This window comes from Triturus cristatus, chromosome 3_2, assembly GCF_964204655.1.
Source record: "Triturus cristatus chromosome 3_2, aTriCri1.1, whole genome shotgun sequence".
In the NCBI taxonomy this organism is placed as follows: Eukaryota; Metazoa; Chordata; class Amphibia; order Caudata; family Salamandridae; genus Triturus; species Triturus cristatus.
The window spans coordinates 83,177,499-83,198,821 of NC_140584.1; the positions used below are offsets into that span (position 1 = coordinate 83,177,499).

At 46.2% G+C, this 21,323-nt stretch overlaps 1 protein-coding gene across 2 annotated transcripts in view; it reads right to left on the reverse strand.

The window, feature by feature from the left end:
- Window positions 1-21,323, reverse strand: part of CLASP1 (cytoplasmic linker associated protein 1) — a 1,312,099-nt gene that overhangs the window by 729,984 nt on the left and 560,792 nt on the right. For both annotated transcript variants that reach the window (XM_085647275.1, XM_085647274.1), the window contains exon 15: window positions 2,769-2,828. In XM_085647275.1, coding sequence (XP_085503401.1) covers window positions 2,769-2,828 — 60 coding nt within the window. The remainder of the gene's footprint in view (window positions 1-2,768; window positions 2,829-21,323) is intronic.

The following is a 21,323-nucleotide window of genomic DNA, read 5'->3' on the forward strand; positions in this document are numbered from 1 at the left end:
TTGACTATGAAGACCAACTGGATTTTTTCTGACTCTCACTAAAATATTCACAGCTCTCACTACTTGTTAAGTTGACTGGAACGCAAGCATAGCCCAGACATAACAAACATCTTGGGTTTAACAAAATTTTGCAGATATGGTACAGGCTTGCATTCAATATGGCATGAGAACATCTGGATGTTGTTCACATGAAATAATACATTAAAACAAAAGCAGAAGATGGGGTACCATAGGTTTAGCACTGATAGCAAGGTTTTTCTTAGTGATCAATTCCTAGTGGAGAATCAATTGTCTACTTATTATTGTAGGCTGACTGGGAAGCAATTTACAGTATACATAAAGATGCAGTTTCTTTTGCAAGCTAAATGATGGATACGACATTTTTAACTGGTATGGAAAACACCAAGGGCCAGATGCACAAAGATTCCATTAGCAAAAAGTGACCGTAAATTGCGCACAGATGTTTTTTACAAACCAAATTATGTACTACTGGGTCAACTGGCAAAATCACCATGCGCAGGTAGTCGAATAAAGACCAGCCTCATTAATATTCACTACCAAGGTTGCAATTTGCAACTCTTTGCGACTGGCTGCAAACACTGGGATAGTGGCTTGCAAGGAGTAGCAGACAACTATCCCCGTTTACGCATTCCCTGATAGAAAACCTTTTGTTGTTGTTGTTTTTTTAAACGCAGCCAAAGTTTCCTAAAGGAAGTAGTGCTGCTTTTAAACAATAAAAGTTCCTATTTTTACTGTTTGAGAATACTTCAGAAGGACCACTGCCTCTAATCTTAAGCTGTCAAACAGATTCTTAATAGGGAAAGGATTGCAAGAAGATCCCTTGTGCTTTGCAAATCAGTTCCCACCTCCTTTGAGGTTACGTATTGCAATTTAAAGTCCCTTTCTTGCCCCTTTCAGACAGCAATTCTGAATAGGTCACAAAATCCACTTTACAACTCAGAAAAGCTTTTCGCGACTTGAAAAATGAGTCTTGTACATAGCAAATAAGAATTTTGTCAATCACAGGGTCAAAACGAAATTTTACAGAATCCATGTGTTTAATGCCCACATGTTTGGGAATGAAATAGCTATGCTACTGCTCCATAAACTGGCAGAGCTTGGGAATTTTATCCAGCAAGAGGTGAACAAATTGTTTCAAGAGCTTTTGGTAGGTAGGTTGTCAGTCTAGTTAAACATCACAACAGAGCTGAAATGGCAGTCCAATATCCTAGGTGTTGGCTGACATGTAAATATAGTCAAAGTATACTTTGTCCTCAGAAGTGACAATCTAGTTTACTATCAACAACGATCTATTGGAACCACATCAAGCCCACTTCCACAAGGTCTGCAGTACCAAAACACACTAAGTAAATGCACATATTTGTGTAGAAAAATATTCAACAACGTACATTTAATAACAGAAGAAAGGTGTCACATGTCTACTTGTCCACGACCTATCAGGAGCTTTTGGTATCATCCTCCACCAAGGTTTTCTCAAAATAATCAAATTCCACTATGCTTGCAAAGAAAAATCCTCAGTTTGCTTACCTCATTCCTCACCAGCCACAAAGAACTGGTTAACTTTGGTCCTGCCACTTCTAACCCAACAAAGATCACCAGTGGTTAATGAGTCTCTAGAAAGATCTACTGCAAGATCTAATAGAAGAGACAGATATTAAAATCCACCACTATGCTGATGATCTCCAGATCCACTTGCAAAAGAATTCTCCCCAAGATATCCACATCATGAAAACTTCCTTATAAACACTGTCAGACTGGATAACCGCCAACTTCCTCAAACTAAAGCCAGAGAAATTCGAATTCTTCTTTCCACAAATTCAACAAAGAAACATTAAGAAAATGTCAATTTGCTGGTTTGAACCTAATTCTTCCATCTGAAGTAAAATCTACAGGCATCTGGATCAACCACTGACAAGAGCCCTTAATCACACAGCAAACTCTGCCATAATATTCTTCTCTCCAAAAACTGAAACGTTTCTTATTACCAACAAACGTCTACCTGGAGGTGATGTAGGAGGGGATGGCCAACAGACAGTTAAGCAAATTAGTAAAGCCACCTACTTCAGAAGAATGCTTTATAGCTGACTAATTGTTTGAATCTGTAGTGCCATAAGCTGTTGCTCCAGACCTCCAGCTCAGAATAACCTCAGAATATGTAGGTGATAAAGTTTTGAAGAGCTAAAGCAGAACCTGAGTTTGGCCAAGTTGATGGAATGTCTGTTCAGATACCAAAGCGCATATGCATTTCTTGCCTGTAAACTACTATCACACGAATATTGTAAGTCATAGGTTCTCAGTGCATACCCATGAACTGGCTTGTGATGGTATCCTTCCACATTTTGCACCCCCATCTTCAAACACCAGGCACAACAACTCGAGTACTGAGACCAGTCTATAAACCAGCATTTTCCAACCAAACCCAATAGCATACACTTGCCTAACAGTCTTCAGCATGATAGATCTGACCAAAAATCAGACCACTATAAAACTGCACATAAAGGATTACCCCTAGATATACTCCAAGCTAGGAAAGAGAAGGTCTCAGAACTATAAACAACTCCGTTTAATGTCAGTAAAACTGCACATGACCATACAAACAAAATCGAGGATCAAATTAATATCATTTTGGACTGCCAAGTTAGTGTTTACATTGTTCAGTCCCTAAATCAGTTTAATTTCTCACAGAATAAATACTAGCTGCAAGTAGAAACCTGAAAAAATGAAGGCAGGATTTTTTAAGACCTTACCTTTCTAGTGAATGTGTTTGCCATTCTTGTAAAAGTAACTCTAAAAACTCATAACAGCGCCTGAAAAAGAAAAAAGATTAATGAACACAAACAGTTTAATTGATGTTCAGCTTGGCAAATATGGAGAGCTATTTTTTCCCAGGTTACTAGGTTTCCTATTCTACATATAAATACAAAATGTCCTGGTGCGTTTGGAGGTTTTCAAACAATAAATGACTGGTCTAGCAGGCTCTTGCGCAGAAGACCATGCTCTCCTACTGACCTCCAGTACATACCGTCCAAAAGCCATCAATTTAAAGAACCCAATATCATAATCAACTTTCACTTTTGAGGGGTGTAAGGACCAATCAACAATTATTGCAATGGATTTTAGTTCTGAACACATGTGTTACACAGCTTACTATATGTGTATGATTTCACTTTGCATAACTAATATATATATTAACACACACATATATACATATATTAAAACACACACATATGAATACAAACCTATTAATACATATATATCATATATGTATCCCCAAACTGAAGCACTTTGAACTTAAAGTGTTGTCCGTTGAAAGCAAACCTGAGGTATTACCTGTGTACTGGGTGAACTGGAATGTGACCAAATGCTTCTGTTAGATCTAATGCAGTCATGCCTGTTGCAGAAGTGATATGACGTCATGTTTAGAGGTCTAGAATGGGTCTTAGAGCCCTGTCCTTATAGGGTATAAGGAAGTAAAGGGTTTAGACCCTGTGCCCTGTTGTTGTAATGGTACAAGTTCTATCGCCCCTTTGCTTAGTAGAGCTTGAATTTCCTATTTCAGCAGTTTTTGATGGTCTGTTGACATTCTGTGGGTGCAAGGTGGAATGTTTGGGGGTGTTGGAGTGAGCTCCAGACAATAATCATGTTGAATAATATCCAACACACATTGATTGGATATTCACATGCGGAAAGGAATGGCTGTAGTCTTCCCCCGACAGGTGCTGTGTGATCTGGGGCGAGGAAAGGCTTGGTGGTGGAGGGTTTGGTAAAACCATCTCTACCTCTGCCTCTATGATTGTTTCCTCTATAGGATCCCCTATTGTATCCTCTAGGAGAAGATGCTCGATTTTATGTTTTATTATAAGGGCGGATGTCTCAGTAGAGGTTGTTTTAGATGCTCCACGATAGTTGGAGAGTCGAAAGGAGCTCAAATTTGATTATGTTTGGAGGGCTACAATTGCTTTTGCTGTTTCTTTATTTTTCTTATCTTTTCTAGGAGAGTATCCACCTGTGGCCCAAAAAGATGTTCTCCATCGAAGAGAAGGACCAATAAGTTCTGCTGAACTTCTGGCTTGAAGCCAGATACCCTTAGCCAGGCATGTCGTCTTGGTACAAGGCTGGAATGTATACCCCTGCATCCAGGGCATATCTTATATGAGTATTAGGGAAAACTTTCCCCCCGATGCAATTTGGTACTCTCTTTATTCATGTTCTTCTGGGAAGTGCTGTATTATCTCCTCCACTTCGTCCAAGTGTGCCTTAACAAGAGCCCAATGGAGTTTCTCCAATTGTTGGCTGATTGGGCTGCCACCCTTTTACCAGCAGCACCTATACATTTACTCTCTTTGTATGGTGGGGGAGCTTCACCAGTTGTTTGAGAGTTTGCCTGCTTATGAGTAGGGACTATCACTAGAGAGTCTGGTATGAGTTGACTTTTAACATATGTAGGATCTGCTGGAGAGGGTTTGTTTTTTTTAATCAAAACTAGGTAGACCAGGAGCAACATGGCCGATTTTAGCCGGACATACACCTCATCCTGACATTGAAGCAATGTCAGACGAGAAATTACTCACTCAAATCAAACCCCTCATCAGGGGAATACACTACAAAATTACTCCACAGACGTTACACGCAGTCATGAGTAAAATGTCCACAAAACATGAACAAATTCCATTCTGGATAGCTCAAAAAATTACTCAAATCGAAGCAGTATTTCCTAATACTAGCCCTTATGAGAAACACAGAATCCTAACAATCTGTCTACCAATGAGGATCACACCACATCTGGAAGACTGCACCACTTGGGCACAGTCTTTGCTGCCATCTATACTAAAACACATGGTATTCCGTCATTTGCGTTAATACCTGATGTCCTAAAACAAATTCAAAATGAATACCGGGCAGAGCCTGCTCTGAATTTAGGTATGAAATTACTAAAAAAAACTTCGACCAGGTCTCAACAATAATATTTTCTAATATTAAAGAGGAGGCAGCAGCAGTGGCAAGCCGCCAACGATTAAGGGAATTTGATGTAACAGAACATCAACAAGAACTACCCAGAATAATAGAAAAATCCTATGAAGAATTAGGCAGAGACAGTTTAGGTGGAAAACCAGTTAAACCACAACTGTCTGAAGGTCCTGAGAAGGACTCAATTAAACACAATCCTACATTTTCTAAAAAGAAGTGGGAAAATAACAAACAACATTCAAAAGAGAAACGCTCTCAAACCCGGGGTAGGTCTCCTCAAAAGGAGCCCTCTGAAAAGAGGTATAACCTCAGAAATAGGGATAATTTGACAAAACCTGACAGGTATCAAGATACTGATACACGTTCTTCTCGTACCTTTAAGACATCTTCACAGACATCCGAAAGAAGAGGACGGTCAGATCACAAAGAACAACGCGTGTATGGGGTGGAAGGACCGTTTGACCCGGGCATCACCGTTGTACGCGTCTGAGAGGTTGGGCTCCCTGTGGACCTCGAAGGGCTTCGAGAAGTGGGACACGATAGGCATCAGTAAAGTGGGGGATCTCTGGACGAGGGGGGGATTTAAAACATTCGAGACGCTGCAGACGGAGTTTCAGCTGCAGGGCAGTGAATACTTTCGGTACTTGCAGGTCCGTCACGCACTGGGCTCCGTCTTCCCAGACGTCGCCTCCATCCCGGAGTCTTCCCCCCTGGAGGATAGAGTGCTGGATGGCCACGTTCCGGACAGCACGATCTCCCTTATTTACAAAAAATTGATTAATGACCGCTCGGGCTTGCTGACTGGCCTCCGCGAGGCTTGGGTTGCCGATGGGCTGGAGTTGGATGACGAGGACTGGATTTCCGCGGTGGCCTCTCCGAAGGAGGTGGCCATACCGGCTCGCCTTCGCTTCGTCCAGCTTAAGATACTCCACCGGGTTTACATGACGGGGCCAAGGCTTCTGCGTATGGGCTATGCTGAGGATGGGTTGTGTAAGCGTGGGTGTGGTGCTTTGGCGACTTTTTAGCATATTTTGTGGGAATGCCCGAAGGTGGAGCGATTCTGGCGTGGTGTGCATGAGGTCCTGCGAGTGGTTACGCATGTCGCGCTGCTGCCTGAAGCGAGGAGATGCCTGCTGAATGTGTGGGAACCAACTGACTACTCGGTTCCGCAGACACGATGGGTGACTCTGGGATATAGGATAGCTAAGCGTGACATTGCCCAACTGTGGGGATCCCAGAGGCCCCCGGCGGTGTCGGCCTGGAAAGAACACATGGATTGGTGCATGTTCCGAGAAAAGGTGGTGTATGTGGCGAGGGGTAAGCCTGGGACATGGGTGAAGGTATGGGGCCCCTGGAACGCCTACCGCGGGGGTATCTGCGCGCCACCACTGACGCCTGCTGCCTCACCAGCTCCGTCCCCTTAGCTGACTCCTCTCCCCAGCCCCGGGCACAGGGTTCCCCCAGTCCTCGATCTGTTCCCCTTCCCCTCTTTAGACTCCTGTGGATGGCTGGGATCCCCCATTCGGGGAGCACGTGTTGTTACTTTCGATTGCGGGTTGCCTTGCGGGTGTGGTTTTTCGTGTTGTTTGTATAAAATGAAACCGTATTGTAGGGTCAGAGTGATGTGGCCCACGACGTTGATACCTCCTGATTTTGCTTCTCTGCAACGCCAAGTGTTTTTGAACGTATGTCATATTCTCCTGTCATTTTAGCGGCCGGCCGGAAGGTTGTAGGCCCATACTTGTATATTCTTGAGATTGCAATAAACGGTTTCAAAAAAAAAAAAAAAAAAAAAGAACAACGCGTGAAGTCCAAAGACGATCAACACGTTCAGAAAAACAAACCAAAACCTCAATTCACTAAGAAAAAGGCAGCAGGTCTGAAGATCAGACATGCCGAAAATTCTGAGAACACAACTCAAGAACGGAGAATGGGCTCAGACAATTCTGGACAGTGCAGCAGAAGTAACAATAGCTCGCCAGAACCTGAAGGAACTTCTGGAGATAGTGGACTTGAATGAGTACATCACAGTTGAGACTGTAGACACCAGGGTTAGTTCTCCACAAAGGTTATATGAAATAACACTCCGAATGGAGGGAGACATACTAAGAAAAGTGAAAGCACTCTTTTGGGAAAAACTTTCAAGGGGTTATGATATACTTCTAGCAGAACAGGACAGGTCACCAGAATTTGTCAGGGAGTGCCCACATGGCGAAGACATCATTATGCCAGCCTTCGCCAACCATGTTCCTATAAATTTAAAATATACTTATGCTAGGAAATGGGCAATAGCCCAGGCCCCAGTATTATACAAAAATCATGTAGGATTGGATGAGGAATTGCCTCACCATGAAATGCAATTAAAATGTCAACCTACTGCACAAAGACAGTACCCAATTAAGCAAGAAGCTAAACAAACAGGTCAGGGAGATCTTAGATCAACTTGAATACCAAGGGGTGATTGAAACCTGCACCTCACTGATGAACAATCCTTTGTTTCCTGTTTCCAAACCAGACAACACATCATCTAGTTTTGGATTACAGACACCTAAACACCTGTTCTAAAACATTTGCTGTGCAAAATGCACACAGTACAGTATTAATGAATAACATTGTGCGTAAAAAAGTATAAAACCACATTTGATATTTCAAATGGTTTATTTTGTCAAAACAGAGCACCTGAAAGTAGGTACTTGACAGCTTTCTCAATAATGGGGACCCAGCGTCACTTTTGTCGTCTCCCACAAGAGTTCAAGAACAGCCGGGGTTATTCTCAGCAAGAGTAACAGAGTTACAACAAAATTATGATGACGAGGCATTGTCATATGTTGATGATATCTATCTGACAGACGATGACCTGGATAGGCACCTGAACAGGGTAAATACCATTATACTGGGCTTTGCCTCTGAGGGCTACAAATTCAATTTAAAAAAATCAAGAATTGCCCATCTCAATGTCCTTTTCCTAGGATATGAGCTTTCAAGTGAAGGAATAAGCCTGGCAGCTAACTTTTTAGAAAGGTGTGCGCTGCTCCAACCTCCAAAAACGCTGAAAAATGTACAGTCGATTCTAGGTTTCCTAAATTTTGGAAGAACTTACATTCTAAATTAAGCAGAAAGGGTTAAACCTCTCTACGAATTAATCAAACCTGATTTTAAAAACAAAAATTGGACACAGGAACACACAGATATCCTGCGTTCACTACAATCTGACATGTTAGCAACAAATCACTTACAAACACGCGTAAATACACGCAATTTAGTGATCCGAATAATTTCGGGTCAATGCAGATGTACGAGTTACTTACCTTCGGTAACGATGTATCTGGTAGAGACGATTCTAGCCGCAGATTCCTTCACGTAGAATTATCCCCAGGCGTGAGACTGGATCCGGAAACTTTTTGCCACAGCATCCCTGACCGCCGGGGGCGAGGCAACATCACGCGACTCCGCCCAGGCGTCGTCCGCATACGTGACGTCAGCGAGGTCACACAAGACCCGGCGCGCCCACGTCAGTTTTCTTCGGAGAACTTTTCCGCACCACAACACGGAATCACCAGATAAAAAACTGTGGGAGCATGGGAACAGTGTACGAAAAGCAGAAAAATTGGAAAGAAACGATGACTAACACCACCACCAGGGTAGTGCCAACACCGCAGACCCCAAGGGCAGGGAAAGAAGAACAAGCAGAAACCTGCGCAGCCACCCTGCCCGCACATTGACAACCTCCCATCCCTGTACCCCGAAGGCAAGAACAGGCATAAAAGTCACGGCACACATAGGAAGCCCACCCCCCTCATCCTGAGCAAGGAAGGGGACCAGTCCCAAGACAGACTGGGACAGCAAACCACCAAGCCACCACACCCTGGAGAGCAACCACCCACAAGGGCAAGACATGGCCAGAGGACCCTCAAACCAGAGGATAGCAATGGAAGGAAGGGAGAGGAGGGAGGACAAGGATAGAAGCAATCCCCCCCCCAAACCTGGGGTAGCCAGAACAGCAGGGCACCGGCGCACCGAAACCCCATCCTCCAAAGAACCGTGGGAGGAGTGAACTGCCCCCAGACAGAGCCACCCATCAAGAACAAGGAAGGCACTCACAGGAAACACAGAACCCCGCAGGGAGGCGAGTACCGAAGACCAACCCAAGGGTCCTCACAGAACAGGGGAGGAAGGGCGGGCCATGAAGGAATCTGCGGCCAGAATCGTCCCTACCAGATACATCGTTACAGAAGGTAAGTAACTTGTACATCTGATAGAAGACTACTAGCCGCAGATTCCTTCACGTAGAATAGATACCCTAGCAATACCCCCTGGGAAGGAGGATCTCCGAAAGGACCCCACCAGCCAATGCAGAACAGAGGGCCCCACAGGGGACCAGATCTGTGGACCAGGAAGAACCTCGCCCCTGCCAGGCCAAAGGAACCCCCACAAGCAGGACCCCACCGACACCAAGGGGATGTAGGAGGGAAAGAAAGCTGAAGCGGCATGTACACTCACAGCAGAGGAACCAAGGGCAAGGACGGAGAGGCCGAAGCACCCCATTCCCCCACAAGGCAACTTAGCTTCCATCGAATGCCAGGACAGGAAGACGGAAGAAGAAGAAGAAGAAGTCTAAAGAGCCCAAGGAAACTAGGGAGAAGAAGGCGAGCCCACTCCAGATGGAGAGCAGCCTACCAGCCAGAACAATGGCGGCAGTCACTGCCAGAAGCAAGAAGAACAGCCCAAGGCCCCAGGAAGGCCAAGCAGGCAACGCTTGGCAAGGGAGAACACCGGGACACCACACACTGCAGAATGGGAGCAGGGAGAGGAGGAGAAGCCCGGGCCACCACCACGAGTGGCCACGCACACGACCTCAGGAAGCAAAAGCAACCTACGTAAACACCATGAACAGGTACCCGAAGGCGACCCGAAACCTCCAGCAGAGCGCAAGCCATATGAAAGCTACCATAACCCCACATAGGGCACGTGAAGTCCCAATATATGGGAACCCTCTTTTGAAGAACTTCCGCAGCAGAGGAAGAAACAAAAGAACCACGGGGGAAAAAAGCATCCCCGCTACAGGCTTGACAGCAGCCCAAGCAAAGCAGAAGGCCCAATCTTAGGGCCAAGTCTGCGCAACAACTCCTGCAGAACTCACACACAACAACAAAAGGGCCGTCCAGCAGCCAACAATGCCAAAGTCCCAAGGAAGGACGTGAACGGCCAGAAAAATATACTCCACAACCATAACCGCCGGCCTAAGAATCCCCAAAAGCAACCCTAACTCAGAAGTCACTGAGGAGGGGATGGAGGAGGAGGAGGAGGACAGAGCCCTGCCAAGAGCTTCAAGATGGCGGAGTCGGCCGGGGCATGAAACAACAGACTGCCATCAAATGGGCGATCAATGAGCCTCTCCTGAATATTTTCAGGAAAGATGCCATCCCGAAGCCAAGCATGGCGACGGAGGGCGAATGAGGAAGCCATGGCCCGGCCCAGCGCCTCAGAGACATCCAGAGCGGAGCGGAGAATAAACGTCGCAAGCTCTCGGCCATCCAATGCGTGGTGCCGCAAATCCACCTGAGCAGACTCCTGGGACGCTGCAGACCCCAGAGACTCAGCCAAGTCCCACAAACAGGAGGAGGCCCTAGCCAGCGCACACAAGGTGTTAAGGGCCCGCAGGGCAGCGCTGGTCGAGGCGAAAATGTTGCGTCCCCAAGTGTCCAGCCAGCGGGCCTCTCTGGACAGCGGAGCCAACAGGGGCGGCAGGGAGGGAAAAGCAGTCCTCAGAAGGGGGCTGGCGGCTGAGGGGTGAATGGACAGGCACGCCGGGTCACGCGATGCAGAGGCACCGGGTCCCAGAGGCAGGACGCCTCCAAGCCCCTGTCAAGGCAGAAAGGAGCGAACCCTCAAAGGGAAGTAAGATTTCCCTCCCACCAGGGCCCTGGTGGGGGACCTTCAACAGATGGTCCGCTGGAAAGTGAGCCACCTGGTCACCCATGCGTGAGCGAAAGCCGCACCCGCATCCGTAGAGCCCGCGGTGGAGAAAGTAACTCCTCTGTGGGCGACGGCTGCAAACTGAGGCGGCCATCCCCGAGGCCAAGTGGGGGGGCAAGGGCCAGACTTGGAAGTCAGGAGGAGCCGAAGAATGAGGGACCTGCCACTCTTCCGACGAACACCCCTGCCTCAGGAAGGGCGGGAAGCCACCCTTCGACGTCAGTGAAAAGGACACCACACGGCGACCAGTCTCCGGGGAAGACGACACCAATATGCAGCCTGCCTCCGGAGAAGAAGGAGCGTCCGAAGACGAATTCGCGGTACGACCCCTGCGCCAATCCGTAGAGACCGCTGCTTGAGGCAGGACACCGGCGCCATCCGGCATCGCCGGGCAAGGGACCTCCAAGTCACCCCGCACCGGTATACCGGAGCGGGGACCGGAGTAGAGCTGGAGCCGGCCCGACCCCTGCCGAGGCAACCACCTGCGTGGGGGAACAGGATGGGTCCGGGGACGCGAAGGTCGCCCGGCAACCCCTGTGGCGGCGCCAGGGACGATACAACCTCCGACTCGGGAGGTACGAGAGGGGCCCGGAGAGGGGCAAGGGGTCTGCCCTCGACCCGGAGCGGGATGAGGAGGGGCCACTGACCCCTGTGGCTCCACACGGTCCAGCTGCTGCCGGCACTGTAGCGGCGTCACCTCGGCCTTAAACAGGACCACCCTGCCAAGGGCCCGAGGGTGGCTCGGGGATGCGACCTCCCGCGACACCACAGGGACCCCCGCAGTGGTTTGCGGCGAGGCAGAGATGCCGTGGCCTGAAGGAGGTGCCCCAGAGGAGCCGCACCCCAACAGTACCACATCCTCCAAGCCTAGATCCGACCAAGTCGGCGCCGGGGCCGGAGTCACCGGAGGCGCCGCGGAGAGCCCTGCACAAGGCGAGGGATCCGCCGACGCCCCAGGAAGGGAAGGAGGAGGAGACGCCAGAGAGGCCAGCAAAGCCGCCGCGTAAGTCTCCATCTGGACTCTCGATGCCCCAACACCGGGAAACGGTGGATAGGACGACACGCGAAGCCGCATCACCCGCGGAGCATCCACGCCCCAGGTAGGCCGGAAACCAGCCCCCGGGGACGAACTGTGACACTTACCCACTGGGGAGCGACGCTCACGTGACATCGGAGAAAGGCGAGGACGATGACCCCGGCCGGAGCAGAGGGGAGGACGTCGAGCTGGAGAGACGCGCCGATGGAAGTTTCATGCGGCGCTCCCGCCGCGACTTCGGCTTCAATTTTTGGCCCGCCGCACAATCTGAGGTGCCGTGATCCTCCCCCAAACACCACATGCAAATGAGGTGAGTGTCCGTCGCCGACATAAGACTCTCACAAAACGTGCAAGTCTTAAAGCCCGAAGGTATTCGCACACTGTTCCAACCAAAAAAGAATGGCAGAAAGGAGGGCCTTAAACAGACCCGCAGCAAGGAACAGAACCGCGTTGCACGCGGAAAAGGAAAAAACTGACGTGGGCGCGCCGGGGCGGGTCTTATGTGACCTCGCTGACATCACGTACGCAGACGCCTGGGCGGAGTTGCGTGAGGTCGCCCCGCTCCCGGCGCGCAGTGATGCTGTGGCAAAAAGTTTCCGGATCCAGTCTCACGCCTGGGGATAATTCTACGTGAAGGAATCTGCGGCTAGTAGTCTCTATCAGATTCACCTAATTAACTTTTAATGAAGGTGAAAAAATACCAATTGCATACAAATCACATTTGTATACACCAGCGGAAATGCGATTCACTGTGACAAAAACAATTCTGACAGCGGATCAAACCGCAGTAGCAAAAGAAAGAGCTCTAGCTCAGGGGAAACGCATTATTGTCGTGACTCCGGTACCAGCCTTAGAGGCAGTTACAAAAGCGAGCATTCCAAATGCAAAAGCTTTACATCCAAGATGGTTACAATGGGTTAATTCTCTTGCTGCATCAGATGTTGAATACGTTTTTGATCCTAATTCAAAATCACAAGCATTCCTGCAATCCAAACACGAATGTCCTCTGCCTATTGAGATTATCCCTCTTGACCAGTATGAATTTATACTGACGGATCAGCACAACTCGCTATGGAAAGGAAGCAAGCTTACAGTGCAGCATGCGCGATCGTTAAAGGTCGTATGCACAATGGTAAATTCTGACCGATGGTCACTAAAACACGATCTCTAGGAGATTGTACAGCTCAGTGAGCTGAACTACAAGCATTCAAATAGGCACTTCAAAATACGGATCGCGAATTTCCCACACTTATAGCGTGCGATTCTTTTTACTGTGTTCAATCATATAATGAATATTTACAGAAATGGCTTCAAAATGGTTTCAAAGATGCAAAAGGTGGCACAATAAACCATAAAACGCTTTGGGTACAAGTAGTTCAGTTGCGAAACGAACTACAAAGCACTCACGTGATACACACGCTGACTCATCAACGTGATGGTGTTCACATTACAGGGAATTCATTGGCTGATGAAGCCGTGAAGTGGGCTGTGCAAACGGCTTCCGTAGCTGCGATCACTCGTTCAAAAACGAAAATAGACAGTGAGATATTGTTGGCTGTCAATGCATCAAGCAATGGCAGTGGTGCAGCGTTACCTAAATAATTTCCACTCAAATGATCGTACATAATTGATGCGAACAACGTTCCGTTTGTTCGAATCCCTGGAGTGGGGGATAGGGTAATTCCAAACATGGAACGTAGATTAGGACTAATCCTAGCAGCACATGAAGAGATAGCCTCTGCCCATCCAGGTGTTTCCGCCATAGTATCGTTATTAAAACAGAGATATTGGTGGCCCGGCATTAGGAAACAGACAAAGAACTATGTTTTGGAATGTGAAATATGCCAAAAGATTAAAGTCTCTACAGTAAAACGTCCTGCGCAGACGCCCTTGTTAATCTCAGATAAACCATTAGCTTGTGTTTACCTGGATCACTGCGGTCCCTTGCAAAGGGATGGTAACTATATATATATATATATATATATATATATATATATATATATATATCATGGTCGCAGTGGATTCGTGCTCAAGGTTCCTATGGATGTGGCCTCAGTGCTCGGCTGACACTCGAACTGTTATAAAAGATTTGCGCACATACGCAATAGGCACGCTACACTCTGACCAGGGCCCTCCGTTTAGCTCTCGGGCTTACAAAGAAGCCATGGCCAGTTTGGGCGTTGCATTGCGGTACTCCTCTTCATTCCATCCCGAGGGAAATTCTGTTGTGGAAAGGAAAAACCGGGACATAAAGCGGTCTATAACAGCTAGAGTATGAGGTTCGGGTGATGGGTGGGTTAAACATCTTTATGGGGTCCAATGCTCATTAAACAAGAAGTTCTCTAGGGGGGGTAACTCCATATGAGGTCCTATTTGGGACAAGAATGTGGGTTCCTGATCTCTAATGTAAAGGCACAGTGGTGGAAAATAAACCATTTGATATCAAAGATCGTTTGGCTGTCTTACAGGACTTAAATGAACTAAGATCGAAACAAAGCAACGTGTTCCTGAAGCCAACCACCACTGGGGAAAATCCAGCCGTCCCAGCAAGGCCTGTCTGGATCCCAAAGCTTGGGGATCTAGTCAGAGAGAAGATTGCAGACAAGAAGGAATTTGGGCCTTCTTACAGACAACCAGTACCTGTCCTAGCCATCCACGGGACAAGAACAGTACTTCTGCCGCCCCTTGCTGATAAAAAGGAGAAAAGATTTGTGTCCATCGACCTCATCAAACCACACTATGGGGCCAATACTAAGCAGTAGGCCATGTGGACTCAGACCAAGTAGCAGACGCACTCCTCTAGCTACTATCCAAGAGGTTCAAACTGAAAGACTCATCACCATTGAGAGTTCAACAGTAAGAAATGAAGGACTAAGCAACAATGCTATGGAACTCATTCCTCTTGAAACCCAAATAACAGTTTGTCCGAATATACCTGTCTACACCAACGTAACACGTGATAAACTGGTGCCAACAATTTCAACGAATCCTGATGCAATTTCAACCATTGACAGAACTGCTTCTGGCTATTTCATTAACTTTGATACGTTTTCTGAGGATCCAAGCGAGCCTGAAACAACGCCAGTCAAAAGAACTTTCAAAGAACAAGCACAAGACTTTTTTCATCACCTGGAAAAGTCTCATCTGGTTTCACCATGGATTGAACTATGGATCATTTCTGGAATACGTTTCTTTCTGCTGATAAATGGAAGATATATTCACTTGGACACAGAAAGTAAAAATGTGAACTTACTTTTGAAACCACACAAATCATCCCATCGTGAAGCAAGAGACTTGTCAGCAGTGAACATCACAGCCGTTCCTATACAAGATGGTGCAGTTTGGGACAAAACGTATTATGATATATTCGGCCCCTCAGAACTTTTGAAGATTCCACACTTATTTAAAATTTCATTAAGTTACTTTATTGCTTCCAGTACCTATTCTGATGATTGGGACTTTGAGACTGTTAATAACATGATGTCTGATCTAGAAAGATCTGCTGCATTCCCTAACCACGAATACTTAGAGGGTTCAACAGATTATGAACAGCTTTTTGTTACAACCACTATGGTCATCATTTCTTGCATAAATCTGCAACACCTAGAAATGTATTTATGTATAACCAATGGGAACATTGTCCTACACCACCAAAGGATAGCTCAAAAACGTTTGCAATGAAGTTCCCATATTTTTCAGGGTACAATACATCCAATCCAGAAATGTTTTACTTTAAAAATGTGAACAAAACGGGAACGAAAAATATGTTAACCAATACGAAACTGATTTATTCTGTAGCCTTTATTGCCCAACTGTCTAGACAGGGTTTTGAGTTTTGCAAAAACACAATTGACACAAAATCTGTCTGGGGTACAAAAGACTGGCAAGTGCAGGGAATTGAAGCTTTGTTTAGAGCCTGCATCATCCCACAGCAAATAATGTTTTTGAATGACACTGTCCAACAAACGTTTTGCCTTGGGTTAGCCAAGATCAAAGACATGAACACACCTTCTGTACCAACTCTAGCTAGTACTAGCACTGAACAGGGAGCGGTGACAGTAGACACAGTTTTACAAAACAACAGATCAGATTACGAATGGAAAAAATCGTTGCTCTGGCCCACAGATACAAACATCTGTCAAGAAATATTCCTAAAGAAAATACAGGGTTTTACTATCAATAGGCCAGACCAACGCTATGTTCAAAGACAGCATCCAGGGGTAGTAACAACATACATTGTAGGAAAATTATGCCTTGATTGGCTACAGACATCTACACTAGAGGAGGATGTGAAACAACACTAATCTTTACTTAAAGAAGACGCAAACCTTAGGGAATTCTTGCTATGTCCAAGAAAACCGCGTCAAAAACGTTTCATATATGCCGGCATCTATGCTGCTTATAATGAAATATGGAAGGTTACTCGCCGCAGAAAGAATACGAGAAATTGATCATATTAATTTAGAGAAATCTCTCACTGTGGTCGACAATGGATTAACGACTGTCATCCAGGATATATTCACTGGGCAACATTGTATCCTCTGCTATAGACATTATAGAACAAGATTTGGTTCCGCTGCGACAAGGCCAGTATCAATTACGTTCTATTCGGTTATTAGGCTGGACGCTACAAAACTTGCGTGCAGACTATGTGCCATGGCGTTTCATCAACACGTCTTCTCTGTTTTCGGATTACAATCTCACTGATAAACAGATCGAACTGGCACAAAGGGGAGCAAAGTATACAGTGCTGAGCATTGAAAAACTGGAAAAATTGTCATTTACGGTAGCAGAAAAACCGGCTACAGAACGGATTATTCATTGCAAAACAACTCTCCATTTTCAGTATTGCCTCAAACACATGCCAGCAGGCAAATATGAAAGGTTGGGTAAAGAATAAATCAGGACATCCTGGGATTTACTTTACACACACAGATGTTGGAGTGGGGGGGTGTGAAGTGTTTCTTAGCGATACACACTGTGAAAATGCATGTCTGATACGAGCGGTATTGTGCATGTATTTAAGACCATATGTTCAGGACTGTTAACACCTTTTCAAGCAGTCCTCGGAATCATTCCTAACTTCGTGCACTTTGTGTTTGGTGGTCTGTCGCTAATTCTAGCACTCTTTGCAGGAATCCTGTTTTTATTCCTACTACTACGCTATGGCAAGCCAATCCACCAGCGTCACTCCCAGCACCTTGGAGAAAGCTCCCCTGGAGAGGAAGTGTTGTGAGCGCATAGTACAACTTTTGGGTTTACCTCGTCTACGAGAATTAAATACCACATGGTTTCTGTCATTCAGACCAATCTGGCAAGATTGTAACTTACCTGTTCTACGCTGTCTGCTTTGCGGTGAAGAATGCGTGCTAGACATCTGTCTAACACTCCCATCAGTCATGGCAACTGATATCGATACGCTGCTGGACCCGATAACAGCCCATGCTCTGTGTTGTCCCAAGAGGCTACCAATCCTGATGACGGCATTCGTTGAGATCTCACAGACGCAACATGCTACTGCTGAGGTACGAGATGGATCAACAGGCACACAGGTAACATCGGAAACGAACATTGCTACTGGCGATGCTTCACATCTATGTGCAGTTAATCTTCTAAACGAGGTATTCCAACTATCACCGACATCGGTAGACGATCTTTTGTCTACAGGAATAGAGGATTTCATGTTGTCACCAGTCCCTTACACCAACTTTTGATTCGGCTCACAGTGTACCGGGAAAGCTATGAATTTGGCCTTCATTTTTCAAAACAAAGGCAAAACCTTGGAACTTTTTCATACGATGAATTTTTTTTTCTAAATTTGAATTTTTCTTTTTTTGGCAAAGGAATCTGCTTACAGTAGAACTAATTATAGAGAACAGACTTCTTTGAACACTGCCAGGGACACACTGTCACCTTTATTCACCACAATTTCATTTATGTATCATGACATGAAATGGCTTTGACCTTTTCTTCTGTATTCGTGAGCCATTTCATCACTGTATATATTTATGTTCATTCATTTAGCGTTTACTGTAAACGTATGCTTAGAATTTAACATTGCTTTGAATATGTACAGCACCTTTGCAATTCATGTCTAGCAAAAGTTTTTGACAAAGACTTATTTTAGTATGCTTTTACAAATGTTTTTAGCAACATGTGGTACTCAATTTTATATGTTTGGCATTGTGATGTTTAGCATTTAGTAATATCGATCATTCGTCAATGGAGTGGGTGTTGTGTTTCGATTTAGATGCCCGTACATAGGCTTTCCTAAATCATGTCCTTATATAGGCATAATTCGCATTGCCCTTATTTAGGCATAGAATCCCAGACCTTATTTAGGCATTAGCCATGCTATCCACATACAGGCATGGTCACCTACATCCGTCCATCCCATCACAACGAGTTCTTAGAAACCAGACCCTTAAGCTATCGGGACTTATCCTAGCTAGGATTATTGATTTCTCCAGGAACTCATCTATTATGCATGAACTACTATTCCTTAAGGCTTCATTCATGACGTCTTCCTCTGCCCAACTTTACGTCAATGCTAGCATTCCTAAGTACTTTTCAGGTATAAATATACCTTCCCTTACCATGGCAAACCATGGCTCGACTGCACAGCTCGCCACGGCAAGTTCGGAAGGAACTCGAGTCCCCGCCTGACGCACTGACCAGACACTGTCATCCCTGCTCACAGAGAATCCAGCTTCCAGTGCTCTGACTCCCTTCGCTGGGTGTTGGAAGTTTGAGATTCGGAAAAAGATTCCCACCACTCTCATTCTAAGGTATGGAGCTGACTCTTGGCATATAAACCAAGTATATTTCATACTATAGAAAACAGCACCTACTTCTTACCTTGTACTACACTTACGTTAGGCACACTGGGGTAGAACTATTTAGAAGCATCAGACGAGTATTCACTTTTTAGCCTGTGTTATTTATGTATTTATATATGAATATATGTCATAGTTAAAAGACTATGCTATTGCAGTATTATTTCTTCTTACTACTTGCGCTGAGAGTATTATATCTTGCTTACTAATGATTGTAACAGCTAATATCTCTTACATGAGAAACAAGACTGTTCAATAAATCCTTTTATTGAAACACCCGTCTATCTATTTCTGTGCAACTCTGAAGAAACTAAGCATGCACGATTGACTGAGTGAAACTTATCTATTGTTTCTACAATTCTGAGACAAGTTCTGATTCTAAGGGAAACAAAGTTGTCATGTTTATGCGGTTGTCAGAAACTACTCCCTTCTTGTTTATTCGAGAAGTTTCTAGTGACCTCTGAGTTAGCTGGCACACAAGTAATTAAGTTTAATATACTCGACAGAGGCATACTGACCTTAGTCCTATGTAAAAACTATAGTGTATATTATTCCAATGCGCAGAGCCTATAAGGGAAATAGGAACTAAACTACATCCCCTCTCACACTCCTTCTGTGTCTTTCCCCCACTTTTCTTGCACCTTTCACTGCCTCATTTTCAATCTTTCCTCTCTTTTTGCCTTTTCTGCCTGTTTTTCCCTGCCGCTGCTGCCTCTGCGGCTCCTCCCCCCCAGCACGACCAACGCGACTGGCCCAATCCAGCACCCCTCCCCGCCTCCCAGCTGTCCAGCCCTCCCCAACCCCTACTTAATGGCTGCCACTGCGCGTCAGCGCAGTGGACGCGGGCAGCGGGCGCAGCCACTGCGCGTCTCCGCAGTGGAAGCGGGCAGCGGGCGCACCACTGGCGTGTCCAAGGCAACCCAAAGGCAAGCCCGTCTGCACCCGTCCGCGACCAGCGCCAGGAACCCTTGACCTCCTCAACGCCAACGCTACGACCCAGCGGCATTCCACACTCTCAACCCAGGACGCAACAATAACTGCAAGCTAGCATCACCAGCCGACACTCACGGACCCTTCAGCTGTCACCGCTGCCGGCACACCTGCAGCAACGCCAAGACCACGGACCCGGTGCAACCCGCCCGCAAGACCACAACCGAACGAAAGACCCTGCAAAGCATCCTCCTCAACGTCCGATCCCTCCACAAACACGCCACTGAAATCTGGGACCTCCTCGACAGCACCACCCCGGACGTAGCGTTCTTCACCAAAACATGAACCAACACCACCTCGGGACCAGACATCGCCATCGCCATTCCCCAAGGATACAAGATCCCACTTGTCTGTTGTTATTGACTGCCGAGTTGGTACCCGACTGGTGTTAAATGATCGGGATGAAGTATAGGTAAGTCACTGTTTTGTATTCAAGGGGTAGGTACGTGTGGTTGTCCCTCTACCTCTGCCTTTGCCGTTGTTTCCTCTGTAACCCCCTCTGAAGTAATATTTAGAGCCAGAGGGTTGGTTATTGCCCTTGTAGGTGGATGTAGTCTCTGAGGAAGTATTTTTGGACCCTGCTTGATAGAATGAGCCCCGAAAGGAACCACGCCTTGTGTTGACTGAAGGGCTCCCATGGGTATGGCCACTTCAGGGTCTTGCATCTTTTCCAGTGAATAATCTAACACTGAGCCAAAGAAGTGTTCCTTATCAAAGGGTGTATTTAGTATGGAAGTTTGAACCCAGATATGCGAAGCCAGGCGTGCCTTCTTAACAGGACACTGGTGTTTACCACTCTGGCAGCTGTGACAGCAACATCTAGGGAACACCTGATTTGATTATTTGAGATAAGTCATCCCTCCCTCACTAGGTCTTGCGCTTTAGCTCCATGTTCTTGGGGTAGAAATTGGAGTAATTGTTCCATTTCGTCCCAGTGTGCACTGTAGTATCTAGCCAACAATGCTTGTGTGTTAGATATGCGCCAGAAGTTTGCTGCCTGAGAGGCCTTTTCCCAGAAGTATCAAGAAGCTTAGATTCTTTATCTGGGGGTGGAGCATCTCCTGTAGTTTGGGAGTTGGCCCTTTTGCGTGCGTTGGACACCACCAATGAGTCCAATGGTAATTGTCCCCTTATGAAGACTGGGTCGGATGGTGCTGACTTATATTTTTTATCTACCCTAGGGGTAAGTATACGTGCCCTGACAGGATCATTAAAGATATCGTCTACATGCCCAATCAGCCCTTTGAGCATGGGTAACGTGTGTGATTATTTTTGTGCACTGCTAAGGGTTTCAAAGAGGAAATCCTCTTCGAGAAACTCTTTGTGGAGCAGCACCCCATGGTAATTAGCTGCCCTTCCCAGCAATTCAATGTAGCCTACACTGTCGTCCGGTGGAGATGACTTGGTTGGGTATAAGTCAGGATCATTGCCTGTGAGAGAGTTAGTGTTATAGTAGTCCCATTGGTCTTTAGGTATAGGCTGAATATCATCATCAT